This window comes from Sylvia atricapilla, chromosome 24, assembly GCF_009819655.1.
Source record: "Sylvia atricapilla isolate bSylAtr1 chromosome 24, bSylAtr1.pri, whole genome shotgun sequence".
Classification (NCBI taxonomy): Eukaryota; Metazoa; Chordata; class Aves; order Passeriformes; family Sylviidae; genus Sylvia; species Sylvia atricapilla.
The window spans coordinates 4128804-4147618 of record NC_089163.1 but is presented as its reverse complement, the minus strand read 5'-3'; the positions used below and the strand labels follow the sequence as shown (position 1 = coordinate 4147618).

Below are 18815 nucleotides of genomic sequence, written 5' to 3'. Positions count from 1 at the left end.
GCAGCAGGGGGCGCTGCAGCCCCTCGGGCGGGTCCCGCGCAGCGGCGCCCCCTGCCGCACACGGGGCGTCATGGCAGCCGCGCCCCGCCCGCACGGCCCGCACATCATCGCTGGGGGACATCGCTGGGGGACATCGCTGCGGGACATCGCTGGGGGACATCGCCGAGGGACCGTGCACACACGGCGTGCCCGCCGCTCTCCTGCCCGCACAGCCCCGCACATCGCCCCCGGCTGGCACAGCGCTCCCACCGGCCCCGCAGCAGCAGGACCTGCTGGCCGCCCAGAGCACTAAGGAGCCCTGTGGCCGTAGCAGTCCTGCGTGAACAACTGGTGGCCCTTGAAACGCTTTGAGAGGGAGACGTTTACGCCTGTTTCATCACAGAAACACAGAATGGTTTGGATTGGAAGGGATCTTAAAGCTCATCTTAAAGCATGGGCAATCTTTGGCTGGACCAGCTGCTCCACGCCCGTCCAACCCTGACACGTTCAGAGATGGGGAGCCACAGCTTCTCTGGGCAACCTGTGCCAGTTGTCCCTCAGTAAAGATTTCTTCATAATAGCTGATCTAAATCTACCTTCCTTCAGCTTAAAGCCATCCCTCCCTGTCCTGTCACTCTAGGCTCCTGTCCTAAGTGCCTCTCAGCTCCCTTGCAGCCCCTTTAGGTCCTGGAAGGGCTCTGAGGTCTCCCTGGAGCCTCCCCCAGCTCTCCCAGCCTGGCTCCAGAGCAGAGGGGCTCCAACATCTCTGCGGCCTCCTCTGGATTCATTCCAACAGACTTTTCTTCTATTTGGGATGCCAGAGCTGTAGGTGGGGTTTCACCTGAGCAGAGCAGAGGGGCACAATCCCCTCCTTGTCCTGCCCATCCCTGCTGGGGGTCAGGGCACTTGGGTCTCTGGGCTGCCAGCACACATTCCCAGGATTCACATTCACCAAGGATTCAATTTTAGTCCATCTGTCACCTTTCAATGTCTGGCACTTTTCCTCAAGCACGTCTTCTCTCAGGTTTCTACTTAGACCAGCAGAAAAAAACTGGTAAGGCAGGGAAGGTGAAGTTGAACCTCCAGCCTTTGGACAGGACTCTGCTGATGAAGTCCCATAGATGTCAGAGATGTTCTGCTCTGGGTCTCCTTGAGTATCTGAAGAGTATTTGCTAAAGGTAGAAGAAAACTAAATGGACACTTGCTAATTTTCTTGCCTCTTTGCTTAAAACTGGTCATTCCCTGGAAGGGATGATGGCTGGTCTAAGCAGACCTTTGTCATGAAGCTGGTGCTGGTTTATCACATGGCTGTATAGACCCTGCGGGAGCATTTGCGAACCTGGGAAGGCAGAAGTTGCACAGGAAGATTTAGGTGTAGTTTTGACCATTCTCAGGGAGACAGGAAGCAATTTGAGGCTGTAGAAGGTCTGCAAGATGTAGCTGATGCACTCCAGATGCCCAGTAGCAATGTGGGCAGGTAGAAGCTCAGCAGCACACACTGACAACTGCAGTGCTGAGAAGCAACTGGACCAACTCTGAAACCTTGTCCAGTAGTTATATATGAAATCCAGCTGGAAGAACTGCAGAGGTAACTAAACACTGATAGGGGAGAAAAGGAAGAACACTATCTTCAACTGTGAGCTAGGTATTGTAAGTATTTCATGCATCCATAGGAACTGGCATTTCCTTAATCTTTGCACTTTAATCTCCTTTTGTTTGCATTTACCCAAATTTCTGAAATAGCCAGAAAATTCATTTTTGCATATGACTTTTACCTAATGGATGAGACAAATCATTTTCTAAAAGCACACTTAAAATGTTTTCCATAGCTTTACAACAGCCAACATCTCATTCAAAACTTGACACAGTTAGTTATTCTTCTGAAGTGACAGATTCAAATTAATGGTTTTATTTTTGAGGGCCTTTTATTAAATACAGTTAACATGACAAACATAAGCTCTCCAGATTTGTAAATCTGTCTCCTAAATCGGTATCTATACTTTAGCTCCATATTTGCTGGGGTATAAACACAATTAGAATAAGGCATACAAAGGGCTTTCAGCAACATCTTGTTTCACCCAAGACATCATTGTGCCCATCATCTTATAAGGCATTTTTCCCTATGACCAGAAGAACAAATGTAAGCTAACAATAAAATATATGGGAATATTCTGACATGTGAAACAACGACAGTTTGCTTTGATGATTTCTCTCTTTGTACAGAGCTGAGCAGAACTTTTTAATTTACTGCAGATACAAAATCTGATTTTTATATGGAGTTTGTATATTCAGGCTGGTCAAAACATTTGTATGCACATGCAAACTTATATTTTATTTTTTACTTCAACAAAAGTAAACAAAATCCTATTTTTCATCAGAAAAGTCTGAGATAATCAATGTCAAAGCCATTTCCATGTTTACCCATTCTTCAGTAACTGATGTGGGCAAACTGTTTCCTGTGTTTTTTATATGTAAGAATTTTTATATATAAGAACAATGATGAAGAATAAGTATGTCAACGCTACTGTTTCAGCTGGATTCATATTAATGAAAAATCCTCAGTGGAATGGAGGGTAAACTCCCTCAGAATGGAAGTGTGGCTCTGATACACTGGCTGAGCAACTGGACACTTCCATATGCACAAAAAATCTAGGCAAAGTACAACAGAAATGGAGGAACTGAGATGTGGAAAAAAGGAGAACAAGAGAGAACTAGAGAATTTCTCAAACATGTGGTTCTATGTAACATCTTTCCATACCCCTGGCAGCACTGTGGGCAATAGGAGCAGCCTAATCCCACGATAATGCCACTAAATCCCACCTAGTGCTCGTTTTCAAGGAAGATATGGTACATTTCCTCAGCTATAACTCATCCTTCTTCCCACACTTCAGAGAAAGAAGGTTTTATTAAGTAGCATTTTTCATTATGACAGACATGAATGGGGGAGAAAAGCCTGCAGCTGCATTCAGCCTTTTGAAACACACTGGCAAGCACAAGGATCATCATACAGGAAGTCAAGTCATCCAAAAGCCTCTTCACTGTGAAGAGGGTGAGACTGGGAAGGTTCACACAATGCTGAGAATAGAAAAAGGTTCAAAAGCAATGTTCAAGGCATACACAAACTGAAGAAAAAGGTGCTTTGAAGTCTACACTTGTGTTCCTTCCTTTAAAAGTCTATACTATGATATGGAAATAAAAGTCAGTGTGGTGGGTGGGGGGGAAGGTCTTCACCCAGCACTTTTTCTAAATTAAGTTCCACGGTTTTGTCTTTTGTTAAAAATAAGTCATTTATAATTTAATACCTGTTTCAGGATACTCAGATCTGTGGTGCTGTTAACAGTGCACTTAATTTGCATTATCCATTAAAAAAAATTTAAAAAGCAGCTCTGAACTTTGCTTCTGAGATGGAAGCACTGTCTCTGAACCAGCAATCATTGCTGTCACTCTTGCTTTGCATCTTTCAAGGCCTGAAGTCTTTCTAAAAGGGGTGGGTGGGAGTAATGCCACATTGAAAAGATCCAGTCTGAAACAGGGAATCCTAAATTATCTTTGTTTAGCTTGATCAAAGCAGAATAAAGGTCTTTGGCCTTCCCAAGTTCCTTGGCAAATGCATCTGCTTGAAACTCAAATCGTCGGCTTAATACAGTCAAACAAAATGAGAGAACCTGTGGAGAGAAATGCATTAAAAATGTTTTAAAATTCAGCAATCTGCAAACTTCTTCAGTGCCAGTAAATACCACCACATCTAGCTTCCCACATCCCACACATCGCTGTGGCTGCAGATTGATCTCACTAAACTTTATCCAATTAAAAAAAAATATAATTTTAATTGAATTTATTGTATTTTATTTATTATTACTGAAACTGGGAGTTCTACCCAACATGCAGCACTAAGCCTGATTATCAAAATGAGACACCCCATACAGGCCCCAGAAACTTCAAACTTCCCCAGGCAAAAGAAAATCATTATTTAAATAGGGTAATTCTTCAGCATCTATGTCTTGAAAACAATTTACCTCATTGTAAGGTGAAAAAATGAACTGGAAAATAATCATCAAGCCTATCAGGGTAGGCTGGGTGTCATAGAACCCAAATGCAGCAAAGAGTTCTTTCTGACCAATTAGCACAGCAAACAAGAAGAAGCAAAGGAAGGAATTCATCTGGAGAAAAGAAAAAACATTCTTGATTAAGGTAAGCCATTACATAACATCACATTATAGAGTTGCATATGAACACCACTGTAAAAAAAACAAATAGATTACTTCTGAACTAATTTACAGAGAGGAATAAACAGTTGGTCTTTACCTGCTTTCTGAAAATGCAACAGTAGAAGAACCACTATTTTCTGTCAGTGAGCAAAGAACAAGTAATGAAGGGAGATGAAAAAGCAAGAAGTGAAGAGGGAGTACAGGAGAGAACCCATCTCCTTTTGGAAGTAAGCATAGGTCCTGAAAAGTTTAAAGCCAAACAAAATGTGTCTGTGCTGTGTTGTAGTTCTGTTCCTGGAAACAATCTGTGCTTCCATCCAAGCTGTGCAGCATCATGTACTGTGCCTGCCTGGCTTTTCAGAGCCAAGAGGCAGGACCATGCCTTGCCAAGTTTTCTAGAGGGGGTGATTAACTATTCAAGTGGTTGTTTGGTCTTTTTAGAGTAAAATGGGAGGTGCCAGAATATTGTTTGTTATGGAAACACATGGAATGGGAAAGAAGGATGGCTGTGATCCAGACCAACTTTCTGTCACACAGCATAAGTATATCAAGTGAATGTACAGGTCTGGAAGAGGGCATTTGGAAACAGCTATAATTATGGATGCTCCAGGAAAAAAAAACAACAATCTAGTTTAAAATAACTTACCTGGCTGATGATTATATTCTTGATAGTATGACCTAATTTCCAGTGACCTAATTCATGACCAAGTACAGCCAGAACTTCTTCATTTTTACATCCTTGTTTCTTATTCTGAGGGAATAAAGAAACAGAAGTATTATCAGGTATGTCTGAACACAAATACATTTCTTACTCATTTGTTTTTTTCCTTGATCATTTAAGTGTCCCTAGATCAGGTTATTCCCTTTTGATACCAGAAACACACATATAATTTCTTGCTGGGCCTTTTTAATGAAGATACTTACAGAAATATAACCTTTTAAGGTTAGGAAGATTTCTACTATTTCTATTTCTACTATTCTATTTCTACTATTTCTACATGGTTCTCCCTGTGCCCTGGACTCCAACAGGTAATGTTCTCTTATTTCTATGTATGCAGACATGCTGATGCAAACCTGAAAGAACACTGGAAGATCTGCCTTCCAAACACCCTCCTATCTCTCTCACTCTGTTTCTTTACTCAGGCAAAGCATTACCCTGGAAACAGGTATTCAGAGCTGCAGACTTTCAGAGGAGAACTGAGAGTAAAGCCTTGTTCCTACTTTCCTTCAACACTCAGCATGTAGCCTTCCTCTCAAGGCAGTAGTGTCCCTTTTAAAAGGAACTGTCCTCTTCTAAAAGCCCTATGCCGTGCCTAAAAGCTATAATAATAGGATATCTGCACCTTCAAAGATCCATTAGCAAGTCAGAAGCAAACACAAAGGCTGAAGAACCTGTTGAAATGGAACACAGACTCTCATTATGACTAACCAGCATCCCTTCCTCTCACCACCCACTTCTGCATTATTTGCCAAACAAAACCCTGGGCATCACTAACCCGGTGTCAAGGAAGAGAAGCTGGACTGAACAACAATCTAGACACTGGCCTAACCCTAGGCTGCACAAGGTTTGTTTTTCTCAGAATAACTCCTTCAGGTTATTCAGGAAGTTTTCTATTTAGTGGTTTAGTCATACTCAGGCTTTAATCATTTACTCTTCTGAGGCCACAACAGCTGCTCCAGCAGACTCATGTTGTGCAGCTGCACATCAAAGGAGAGGCCCAGTGCCACCATCCTGTTCTTGACCAGGGCATGGGAGGATGCACAGGTGCACTCTGTGTGTGCCTCCTGCACCAAAAACTCTGCACACAGTAGAAGGCACACAAACAACACACTAAGAATTAAAAGTATTTCCTTCAAAGGGAAGCTTTGGTATGGCAGTCCCAAGAGAAGAAGATGAGCTAAAACCCTGAACAGGTTCCTTATTTGAAGATTTATAGAGAAGATCTAGATTTTATATGCAGGGAGCTACTGTTTTTCTAAAGCCCCTGTGGATTTTTACAGTCTCTGGTGCTATCTGCACAACTCACACAGCTCCGGAAATTCCAATTAGCAAGCCAGGCATTCTTTGGTATTGAAATCATTAGGGTTTGTGTTTTAACAACTTACTCAGGACCTTTAAAATACATTAGAAAACATAAGAGAATATCTCACCAAGAAGTTAATATAAACAACACAAAGAAAGACAAACTCACTTTGGTTTTAGACTTTGCTTCTTCATTCTCACCGTCTTCTCCTTCTGCTGGTTCTTTGTTCAAGGCAGAATATTCTTCCAGGAGTGTGTCAAAGAGCACTATCCTCTTATTCTTGAAGAATCCATAGAAATAAGCATTGCTATGAGAAGAACGCTTAGAACCTGATGGGGAAAATGTAAACACCATGATCTGAATAATCCCATGCACTGAAGCCTGTGCACAATCTGACACAGACCAGATTCTTCCAGAGGAATTCTCCAAGCCCCCAAATGAACAGCAGACAAACTCATGCAGATCTGTTTTGCTGAAGCACATTCTAAAATCTAAGTAATGGTGACTCCAATAGAGGAAGCATGTAATCACTAAAAGCACCAAAACCGTAAGAGCAGTCCTGAACATCTGATGTCCAAGAAGAAAAGTAAATTCTACTGCAATTTCATATTTAGAGTGGAAAGAGCATTGACACTGCTCCAGGCAAAGAACTTGTGCCAAATTACATAGAATTCTTTCAAATGTGCCAGCAAAGATGGACAGAAACAGATAAACATGAAGACTTTAGAAACAGCTCAGGAAAAGAGATGAACTACAGATGATAACAGTTCCTCAATACTGGTTTTGCAATAGGCCAATTTTTACAGCTACCTTTATCTAGATCAGGTCAGTATGGACTGTTTCTGCTGTCAATAAACCTAAGGCCAAGAAACTCATCTCTTTCCATGGAATGTGGAGAGTTTTGGTTAATTAAAAAGCTTATTTTTGCTTATGGACAGAAGCTGTTGCAACATCAGGACTGAAAGATGTCTCTATGAGGGCAGAGGAGGATCCCCCTGGGTTTTTTGCAGCAAAGGGTAAGTTAGAAGGCACCTGCCTTAAAACACTCAGTATAAATGTATGAACTGCATAAACGCCTTTGGGCACAAATATCTATTGCTCCATTGGAAGCCAACCCCTAGATGGTCTTTGTGACCTTCACTACTAAACCACAAGAGATTAACAGAGGAAGAGACTGGGCAGAGTATGACACCTCAGCATCTGGTCCCTTCCCAGTGAAGAAATCTGAATATCCACAGGATAGCAAGGTTTCTTTTCATCTGTATGTAATAAAGATCTTCATCCTTCACTAAATGTTGGTAGAGAAGAAACATTTGTAATCTGCCTCTTACAGAATGAATCCTGAAAGGAAAGGACTTGGCTGTACATTTTACCAAGAAGTCAGTTCTGGAGAGGGAAGAGCCAAGACTGAGTGCAGAAAAACACCAATAAAATGAAGTTCCCACATTCAGTCCCCCATGTGAAAAGGAAATGGTACTGCCTCACCACTCTTAAGAATGTTACAAAAATAAAAAAGGGTGGGAGGCAGTGAGGAAGGGCAGCATTTGGAGGTTTGGCAGCCACCACTGCAGCCCCACTCAAGCAGACATGCTGCAGAAGCCAGTGCAGGACACTGCACAGGGGCTGCAGTACCAACAACTGATTCATGGTACTTTTACCATTGTTAAAAGCTGGGATACAGCCAGAAATGCATCTGGAGAAATCCTAGCTGTTTGGCAAACGTCTGCACTGACTTTCAAACTTGAAAAGCTTTAGCTTGGCTTGAAAAGAGAAGATACACACATGTCCCAAGTGTATCAGTGGCTCTGAGCAGCACTGGAGCAGAACTGGCATGATTAGACCAGTCCAAAGTTTTGAGTCAGAGCTTCTAGGCTGGATAAAACCTTCACTATCCTCTCCACCAGCAAACTTCTACTATTTTAGGTCTTTATGCCATCCCATAAAATCAAAGCAAAGGGTTTTGCTTTCACAAAGTCAATTAAAAACACCTCTGAGTGTCACAGGTAGAACATGAAGCCAAAACAAATTTTGGGAAAGCCCCTGAAATCAAGTTCAGATAGGAGCAAAATAAGTATACAGTAAAGTACTCCATGAACATGGAATTGAAGTGACATGGCAGCTGGCATGCTCCATGTTATATTCCATGACCTGAGAAAAAACATATGAGAAATTCAGAAATTCCTATTAAAAAGTGAAAAAAATTAGTCTCAAGTAGAAAGTGTGAGACCATCCAGCTATAGCATAAGAAACCATCCCTGTGAACATTTCAAGAAACAGGTATTTTTAATTCTCAATACTTTTTCAACTGTTTTACCAAGGACTTTGAGACTATTAAGGCTAAACTGACACTAGAAAAATTAAAAAGCTTTGTTTCACAGTTCTAAAATGGTAATCTTGACTACTTTTGTGCTTCCACTCCTGATCAAGCTGTGTATTTCCATTCCACAGACCCAGAAAAATGCCTCCAAGCAGAGGACGAGTTCAGCTGTGCACTGAGCTTCAGAAAAAACACCAGGAAAATGCTACAGACATTGGCAAAAATTGCAGTATGTGAGCAACGCAACTGCCCTACTACAGCATCCACAATCAGTGCTAAAACCTCAGAATTTTAAAACTACAAAACCTTTTAATTAAAAAAAAATAACAAAACCTCACCTTCAACAACATACACCTTAGTCAATGGGAAGTCAATGCTCTTTGCCATTGTTTCAATTTGCTGCTTGAGCTCTCCCTCCGGAAGTGGAATGAATTTATCAAACAAAGGTGCAATATAGTCTGCATAGATTGTAACAAGCACCTGCAAACACATGCAGATATTAAGAACAGGGCATGCAAACGTTGTTTAGTAGTAAAGGTGGAGCAACAAGTTCAAAAAGAGGGCACAATTTCAGAAAAAAACACTTGATAAAGCAGAGTCCTGTATGAAGTGGGATCTCCAGCCAGGCTCTCTGTGGGCTGTTTTGTCTGGTGGCCAGTCCACAGCTCAGCAAATGTGCACAAACCCCCCAGTTCTTGAGCAGACAACAGGCCTTGGGCAGTGGGAGCAGGGGGCTCATCAGTGACAGGCTGTCACTTCCACACACTTCACCTGTCCTGGAAAGCTCTGAAGTGTTTCATACTCAGCTGCAGAGATGAAGGAACCAGGAGACAGAAGAAGTGGGACTAATTCCTGCTAACTTGCAAAACAGCTGCCTCAAAAGAGGCAAGAAATTTCATGTCCCCTATTTTCTTTTTGTCTCCCAACTGTGTGAAGGGCTAAAGCAGTTATCTGCCTGATGCCTCTGGCTCCACAATGACTAACAGTCTGGACCTAAAAATATCACTACAGTGCACCTGCATCTCTTCAAACTGGCATCAGCTGCAGCCCAGTTGAGAAAGCCAGAACTAGAATAATGTGATGGAAAGGAAAGCTGAACTCCCTTTCCTCACACTCTGGATCACCGCAAAATTATTTTTATTTATTTATTTTAAAAGTTTAAATTCTGATTAGCGAGAAAGGAACAGGACATGAAAGGCAAATGGATACCAACATTAACTTCAAAATTATCTTGATATGTTTTATTTCACTGTAAACAAGTACCAGGACTTTTGACAGCGTGTGCACTGTTGAAAAAATCCAATGAAATTGAAAATCAGAAAAAATTACTTTTGCAAAGTCACAGCAAGTGAGGGCATCAATATGAAACACCACTAAAAATAAGTTATTATAGTTACTGTAATTTTCAGGGGCTTAAACATCTGCAGATATTTTGCAGTAGGTGTAGGAGGGTATTTCATAGAGCAGAAATCAGCTTTCAGTCCAGATTAGTGTTTCAGACCATACAGCATGTGTGGGGACTAATTTTAATGTTTAATCTCAGATCTTTGTGCAATGCCTTGATATCAGCAGGCATAACAGACTAGTAGGAGGCATAACAACTCTAACTCTGATTAGAGTTATGGCACTGGAATTTTTCCCTAAACTAGACTCTAAAGTTTAAATCTAATACCTCTGAGGATGATATTGCATATCAAAGGCTGTTCAAACACATTAAGGTCTGAAACCCTATAAAGTTGCAGTGAGGTGGCAGCACACCAATTGTCTAAGCATGCACTTCACCCTGAGGGGTGGAGGGGGCCCAGAGGAGAAGAGTGAGTCAGGAATTCTAAGTGTTCTCTCAATACAGAAGTTTGCAGCTCTGCCAAGATGTTTCATTTTCTAGCTTTTGTTGTATAAAAGGTAGACCAACCCCTGTTATATCAGGTTCTGAAGCATCTGCAGCACCTCAGGATAAAATCTATGTGGACAGCTCAATGGGAAGGTGCAGGAAGAACAAAAATAAATTACTAGTTTGTGATATGAAAGTGAGAAAGAGGAATGTGGCTTCAGCTGCAATGTTCTGGCTCTCACCTCTAGGAGAAATGAAAACTGACTATTACACAGTGCTGTATTTCCAGTACCTATTCTAAACCTTTATAGTGCTTCTTTTTCAATTGATGAAGACACTCCAGTATTAAATATATTAGATATCTATGACATTAATGTGGACAACTAATACGAGCTATTCTTCCTGAACAAGTACATTGAGCACAAGACACTCAAAGTTCGTAGACATTAAAATTCACGGGAGATTTAGATTTTTCTTCATTTCCTATCAGCTATGTTCAGCATGCTGAGCCATGCCAACAAGCTGGAGTCAGGAAGAAACCCAAACATCTCATACTCACCAAGGAAACAACTAACGTGAAGAGCCAGGCATAGATAAAAAAGTAGTCTCCCCCTATTTTAATAATGTAAAGCAGAAGGGATGTCACTGGCAGCAGAATACACTGAGTCACAACAAACTTCTTGATAGCATCTTTAAAAAAAAATCCCAGTGTCTGCAAAGAAAGGATAAATGATATCAGTGATACGTCAATGTAAATATTAAAATTCCGGTTAGTGAACTGATCCCTTCAGTTAAGACAAATGGCAAACCAGCAATGCCAGTGTCATAAGAAGATCAGAGTCAGTGAGAAAGGAGCTCTCCTTGTAGCTCCTTACAACCACATGGATTCAAGCCCATGCAGATGTACTCTTCCTTAGGAAGGCCTGACCCAAAGCATTATTTTGTGTTGCACATTCATTAAAGGACCAGTCTATCAAACCAATCTGAACCAATCTGGTCAGTACACGTGCTTTCTGCAATACCTGTTGATTGAAGCCATGTTTCTCTTCTATGACAAATGTATTATATAAACTCCATGGGAGACCAGTCACTGCACTGAAGAGTGTTGCAAGCAGCAGAAATACCAATGACTGAACAATCTAAAAAACAAAATGAAACAAAACAAAACCACCTAATGTTTACTAACCCATACTAACAAATATTCTGGGTGTTTAAAATGGCTTTTAGGTCAGTGGTTTAACTGAAACCAGTTAGAAGATGATGCTAGATAAATTCACAGAATTAACTTGTTCATGATGACTAATTATGGCTCACTATTTGGATTTGGAACACAAATTTGGATACCTGCCTCATACACAGCACGAAGAGAACATAAGCAAATTTCTTACTCTCTTAGTGTGCAGGTAGATCAATTCCAGGATTAGTAAAAAGAAAGCACCCAAATAAAGAGCTCCCAAAAACCCAGCCCACCACCTCATTTGACTCCAGCAGATACCAGACTTTGCTTTTAACACATAAGGCTGTTTAATTAGCAAGCTAATTTAAAAGCAAGCTAATTTACCAGTTCTCAGAATCCCACAATCATTGTGTGCAACAGAAAATATATGTTATTTTTATTGTATTACAGGTCAGCTAAATCTCATTTTTTACCTAAATATCAATTTTAAAATAAAAATTATTATTGCAGTATGGCCCAAATGCTTTCACAGAAATTTAAAGCCTACTTACCTCATATTCTGGTCCAAACCCAGCACGACCAGAGATTTGACCAGACAGTTTCCATAGAAAAGGAATTCCTCCACAGAGGAGAATCATCTTAAAAACAAAACCACATACCACAGAGGATGTATGAAACACATGGTCATCTTCGTCTACTAACATTTCAACATGACAAGAATCTTTTAAGAGTGAATAAGACAAGTTTCATAATTAGCTTTTTGCCACTTCTCTGATCTTAACAGTGATAAAACAAGCCTGGAGTATCTGGCAATAATTGATTTTTACTTTACAGAAGTAGAGAGCAGGTAATTATTTTCTTTCCTGTGAAATACTAGCCTATTTCCAAGCCTATTTTCTGTAGACTTTGCTGCTGTATTGGTGTATAAGGTGTATCTCCACAAGATGTATCTCCACAAGATAAGGTGTATCTCCACAAGACCTTAAAGCTCCTGTGCCCTGTGGTTGTATAACCACATAAATAACCCATATTGCAGCCTCCCATCTAGATCAGAGATCCACCTGTGTTCCCTGCCCAGAGAAAACCCCAGTTTCACTTTCAGTACTGGAGTTGCTACAGCCATTTTGAGGAAAGCTTCACGGTCTCCTCCTTGAGCCTGCTCCCAGCATCTCCTGATGTACTGGCTGCCAAGGGACAGGGAGTGAACATTTGAGGTACACCATCATCAAAGAAATGCCCAGGCTAGAGCTACTGAAGCAAGTGCTCACTGCAGCTCGTGGCCAGGCCTGGCATTTCTCACACAGCTCAACTTGTAAATATTTGATGTTTGCTTTCTCAGCAAGAGATGCATCACTATATATATATATAAATCAGTTTTCCAGCAAGCAGCCTTCCAATACTCATAATGCCAGGAGGTTCTATATTTATTTATTTTCAAAAGGCTTACTCTTACAACCTGACCCTTAGGGTGCATTTTCAGTGTCAGGAGCAGATGGAAAGGGCCAAAGGATGCGTGGTGGTTTTAAAAGCTCAGCGGAGAAATTAAAACCACTTAAACTGCACCTTCTCAGTGGTGGAGGGGAACAACAAAAAACCCAACTCAATGATTATACATGAGAGTCACAGTTTACTAAAGAAAACAGCAATAAACACAGCGCTAAAAAGAAAACTGTACAAAAGAGAGAACTGGTTTAATCAACAAAGGCACTGTCCAGTCCTCCCTAGGGCTAAAACAAGATGGCAGAGGACCTTGGAGCTGGAGCGTGTGGGCTGAGAAAACAAAGAATAAGGTGAATAAACACAACTGGATCAATAAAAGAGGGCACAAGAGAGAGTGTGCTTTACCCACAACGGTATTTACCACCAAACAAACAAAACTGCTGGCTGAAGAGGGACAGCCTGGCGTCATTTCCTCACCAAGGCACTGCCTACCACGCAGCGCTCCGGAGAACAAAGGCAGAGCTCAACCACCTCCCCCCGGCCTGGAAACAACGGGAAACGGGCTGAACATAACCTGGAGAGCTCGTTTTGATAAGGAACCATGCTGACTGACCAGGGGCTCACTGCACCCCACTGGGCAGGGCTTGGGTCCCGCTGCTCCTCTCCCCGGCAGCACCGGCCGGCTCTCTGTCTCTGTCACAGAATGGTTTGGGTGGGAAGGGACCTTAAGGATCATCTTGTTCCATTACCCCTGCCATAGGCACTTTCCATTATCCCAGGCTGCCCCAAGCCACATCCAACCTGATCTTGATCACTTCCAGGGATTAGGCAATGTTATAAATGCCTATTATAAAGTTGGCTTTTCGCAAGATGTGTGTTATAGGATTAATAACTTTGTGGTAAGGATGTAAGTTTTTATTTCTGCTGTTAGTAAAGAAAATTAGGCATAGTGGTAGTAGTGATACAGTATGCTTAAACTGTCTGTTTGGCTGGGATAACATCCAGTGAACATGTGAAGAAGACTCTGCAGTTGATACACCAACTATCAGCATCTCCCATCTGAAGAAAGCACAGACCAAGGCCCAAGCTGGAGGTGATAATGAAGACACAGCCCAGAAACACAAATGCTCTAAAAAGGCAGACCCAAGGAGGGGCCATGCAAAACAGTCCCTGGAATATGGAAACTGGTTTATGGGAAAATAGGAATATTCAACAGATTGATACAATAGAAAGGGTATTTAAAGAAAGTCTCTGAAACAGCAGGCTGTGGACTTGGCTAAATGCCAAGTCACCTGGCTGGCCATACTTTGCTTTTTTCTCTCCTAATTGTCTTGTCTTTTATTAAACCTATTTCTTAAAATTTATGAAAAAAGTGAATCTCATTTTTCACAGGCAACCACAGCATTTCTCTGGGTAGTCTGTGCCAGGGCCTCACCACCTTCACAGGAAAGGATTTCCTCCCCATCAGCTCAGCCAATAAGCACAGCAGACCCCAGAGCTGGAGGCAGCACTATCAGTGGGGTCCCATCCTAGTGAAGCAGAGGGGCAGATTGACCCCGCTGCCCACGCTGCTGGCTCTCTCCATCCATGAACGAGGTGGCAGCGATGGCAGGTGACAGTGGCCGTGTGGGTGCTGCAGGAACTCCAGCCCTGCACCCTCTCCTCTCACCAGCCCCAGCCAAAGGGAACCATGACCCTTCCACTTCATCTTTCCAGATGAAAACCATCCCCTCTTCCAACATGACCTGCTGGTATTGAATATTCAATACTGAAGCTCCACTCCCCTTGTTTTGTATCCATAAGAGCAAGTTTGTTCCTCCTCTACAGACCACCTCTAAGTTTTAGAAGTGACAATTCCAGAAGTACCAACCCCTGAATAAAGATAGCTATTAGCATCTTGTTGATACTAATTAGTTTAAAAGAAACTCAAATAATTAATGGTTGAAATAAAGCATTCTAGTAATTTTAACTCAGCATCTCCCTTCAATTAACTTGCTCAGTTAATGAATCATACTTCAACCTATTAAAGGCAAAAGCTTGCAAATCTAGCCTTCAGTTTCATCAACTCTGGCCACAACAGCCTCTTTCAAGTTCAGGCAGTTCCAAAAGCCAATAAAGCATCAATTTAGTGCTCTAAAAAAGTAACATACCCAGAGAATGAAGGCCACCTCACTTCAAATGGAATCTGATAAACGCAGGACAGATGATGAGAAACAGAAAGACACACCTCACCATCAGAGGCAGGAGCAGGAATTCACCATCACAGACATGCAGAGAAGCTGTATATACCCTACACATGAAGGCTTTCCACTTTGCAGAATATAATCATGGAAACTTTCAGGCTGGAAAATCACTCTAAGATCATTGTGTCCAACCCAGCACCGCCAAGCCCACCACTAATTCATGTCCCATTCACATCCTGTGAATGCCTCCAGGACTCCAACTCTGCCCTGGGCAGAGTGGAGAAATTTTTCATCCCAGATAAACCTCCCCTGGAGGAGGGCTTGAGGTCGTTTCCTCTCATTCTCTGTTGCAATGCTTAGCCATCTTTCCAGTTAAGAAACATAATATCCAATCTAAATCTTGTTTGCCACAACTTGAGGCCGTTTCCTCTGGTGCAGTCACCTGTTATCTGGGAGATAAGACTGACCCCACATGCCAGGGTGCCCGTGGTTTCTGGGCCACCTGGGCACAAGCCAGCTCATGTCCACGTTCAGATGTGGACCCTTGAGAGCCATCACTGCTTTCCACTTAGAAACTGAGCCATTTGCTCTTTGTATGCAGCTATCCAGCCAATTGTTCATTCATCTAACAGTCCATCTGGCAAACTCATGTCTCTCTTATTTATTAGCTACAATGTTTTGGGCAACCATAACAACAGTAGGCCCCGATGAAAATAAGCACAGACTGCTGATTCAAGTCTTTGAATAGCACAGCACTCAATTCAGTGGCAAAAGATGCTCATTCCAATCATGCATATTTTTTTTAGACACAACAAAGGAACCCGCTTTGGCTAAAGTTGTTGAAATCAAGAAAAAGCTTCAGAACCTTTTGATTCATTTCACTTGCTAGGTGGTTCCACCTCACTTCACCCACCAACCCACTGCCAGAGAGCAGCTTTGATTTCCAAATGAAATACCACCTCTAACATCAGCCAGAAACATAAAAGCTTTTCAAACTCATAGAAAAATTGTCTCCAGTTCTACTGAGCATACTGAAAATCCCACAAGAGGAATATAACATTGCACTGACAAAACATCCTTCTTACAAGTTCATACAAAAGGAAATGAAGTACAGGTCAAGCAGCACAAAGGAGATCAGGAAATGTGAAAGTTAAGAGGTATCATAAATCTCTGAGTACTGGGTTTGTATCACTGTTCTACAGTAACATGACTGACTCTATTTTACAATTCTATTTTCATTATCTTTTATAACTGACATTTATGCTTCCTTAGGTTCATCATCAAGTAGGATCGTATTTCAATTCTACTTTGCAATGCCAGGCACTTCAGGATTCCTTTTATTGCTACTGATGAGCAGTGCATTTCAGCAGTGAGTTAGAAGAGGTTTGTCTTCTCCTAAGCCTGTAAATCACACACATAAATATTTTGTTCTAACTTAATGGTTCTGGTTTTTCATATATGTGAATGTTACTTGCCCACTGTAATTCTTCTTATACTTCAGAATTTATCCATTGGTACACTCCCTGTTCTCACAGGCTGCTCTTTTTACCTTCTACTCAAATTTTATCAAAAAATGAAAGTAATTACATTCCTCCAACGCAGGGAAAGATCTGTATTTTAACAATTCAAAATAACTCTCATGCTGCTTAATTATTTTGCAACAGACACTATTATAAAATATAATTTAAACGTAAGCTAACACTGTAGTTGTGCAGTATGACTCAGCACTGCAGAAAGAAATTACATGCTTTCTAAATAATTGCTTCTTTTTGTGTAGCAAATACATCCACAAACAAAAACAGAATATAAATGTCAGTGTTCACTGAACGACCCCAGAATGCCAATGGGATCCCTAAGAACCAAAGCACTTCACAGTTTGAGAACATGAAAAATATCACATGAAAGGTACTTACAGTGCCCTCAACCTCTGAATAGAGGCCTGACCAAAAGCTGAAAGTACTTTTGTCCAGCTGATAGAGACGAGACTTTTCAAACGTTTCTGAGTCCATGATCTGTCCCAGTTCCTGTGGCACATGTGTTGTTGTTCTGTACACCCGCCTCTGAAAAATTGAAGACCAAACTTAAAAGTCTGCACCTAATATTTTAAATATGGTAAATAAGATTGAAAAGTAACACATAAAATGATCCCATGGGGCACCACGGAAAGTATATCTATAAAAAAAGAAAAAACAATACACAAATGAGCAAATATTCCTAAATTCTGGTTTTCTATCAAGTTCTAAATATAAAACTGAAGCACAACTATTATGTTATAACCAGGAATTGAACTGCTGGCTTAATAACTCACTTAGAATAGTTCAAATACAGATCACACAAACTGATTTTTCCACAGGATGTTACTGCACCGCAGTTAACAACTATGCCGATTCTGAAACCAAACACCAGATCCTCCCATGCAAACCATGTGACTTCACCAGAATAGGGACCGACGTGCACAAACGAGGTGCTATTTCATTTTTAGCACTGGCCACTTGAAAAATTTTTTAAGACTAGGAGTCTTTTCCCTCAGCTGTTTGAGGATACTTACCGGTTCTCTAAGGAAAAGCTCCTACCCTTTGTCATTTCATAACACACTGTCCCCTGTCCCCGATGCCAGGGCGAACAGCCCGATGTGTGGCTGCTCTACACCTGCCAGCTGGGAGGTGGGATGGGGATGGGGCTGGCAGGGGACAGCCGGGACCTGACCAAAGGGACACTCCATCCTGTGTCACAGTGCGGTAAGAAGCGGGGCCGGGATGAGCCTTTCAGGGGGGAATCGCTCGGAGGCTGCCCAGGCATCGCCATCGGGGAGTGCTGAACACGGCCTGTGCAGCGCTCGTGGCGCTTCCTTCCTCTTCCCTTCCCCGGTTAAACTGTCCTTATTTCAACTCACGCTTTCTCAGTTTCGCTCACACCGCTGTCTCTCAGGTGTCCCGGGGAGGAGGAGGACGGAGCTGCTGAGGGGCGCTGAGCCCCACCGCGCTCACCGACGCCGCCGCTGTGGGCGATCCCACCATCCGCTTCAGCGCGGTGAGGCCGCGCCCCGGGGCAGGGCCGAGCCCTCCGCGGGCAGGTGACAGCCCCGGGTGGCTGGGCTCCGGCTCCGGTACCGGCTCCGCTCCCGGCTCTGGCCCCGGCTCCCGCCTCAGCCCCGGCTCCGGCTCCACCCCGGCCCCGGACACCCTCCACGTGAGGCCGGGCCGCGCCCGCCACAGCCCCAACCCGCCAGCGACCGTCCCCGCCAGAGCCGCACCGACCTGCCGGTGCGCCAGGAAAGCCTCCCAGAGGTACACGGCCCAGGAGAAGAGCAGGACGGAGCAGAAGATGCGGCGCTCAGCCGGCAGCTCTGCCCACAGGTCGCCGGACAGCGCCATGGCCGCTCCGCCAGCCGCGCGCTGCGGCGCCGCCTGGCGGCCGGAGGAACCGTGGGCGGGGCGGGCGCCGTGAGGGGCGGGCGGGCGCCGTGAGGGGCGGGGCGGGCGCCGTGAGGGGCGGGGCGGGCGCCGTGAGGGGCGGGGCGGGCGCCGTGAGGGGCGGGGCGGGCGCCGTGAGGGGCGGGGCGGGCGCCGTGAGGGGCGGGGCGGGCGCCGTGAGGGGCGGGGCGGGCGCCGTGAGGGGCGGGGCGGGCGCCGTGAGGGGCGGGGCGGGCGCCGTGA

General features: G+C 43.3%; 2 protein-coding genes across 2 annotated transcripts in view; one reads left to right on the top strand and one right to left on the bottom strand.

The window, feature by feature from the left end:
* Window positions 1-18815, top strand: part of LUZP1 (leucine zipper protein 1) — a 380667-nt gene that overhangs the window by 43114 nt on the left and 318738 nt on the right. The window lies entirely within an intron of this gene.
* On the bottom strand, window positions 1886-18566 carry ZMPSTE24 (zinc metallopeptidase STE24). Its single transcript, XM_066335483.1, has 10 exons — window positions 18417-18566; window positions 17073-17219; window positions 12088-12174; window positions 11382-11498; window positions 10919-11071; window positions 8867-9008; window positions 6380-6540; window positions 4834-4938; window positions 3996-4139; window positions 1886-3644 (listed from the first exon to the last, which is right to left on the bottom strand). Exons 1-10 carry the CDS (start codon window positions 18531-18533, stop codon window positions 3420-3422), a joined length of 1398 nt encoding a protein of 465 aa, XP_066191580.1. The 5' UTR covers window positions 18534-18566; the 3' UTR covers window positions 1886-3419.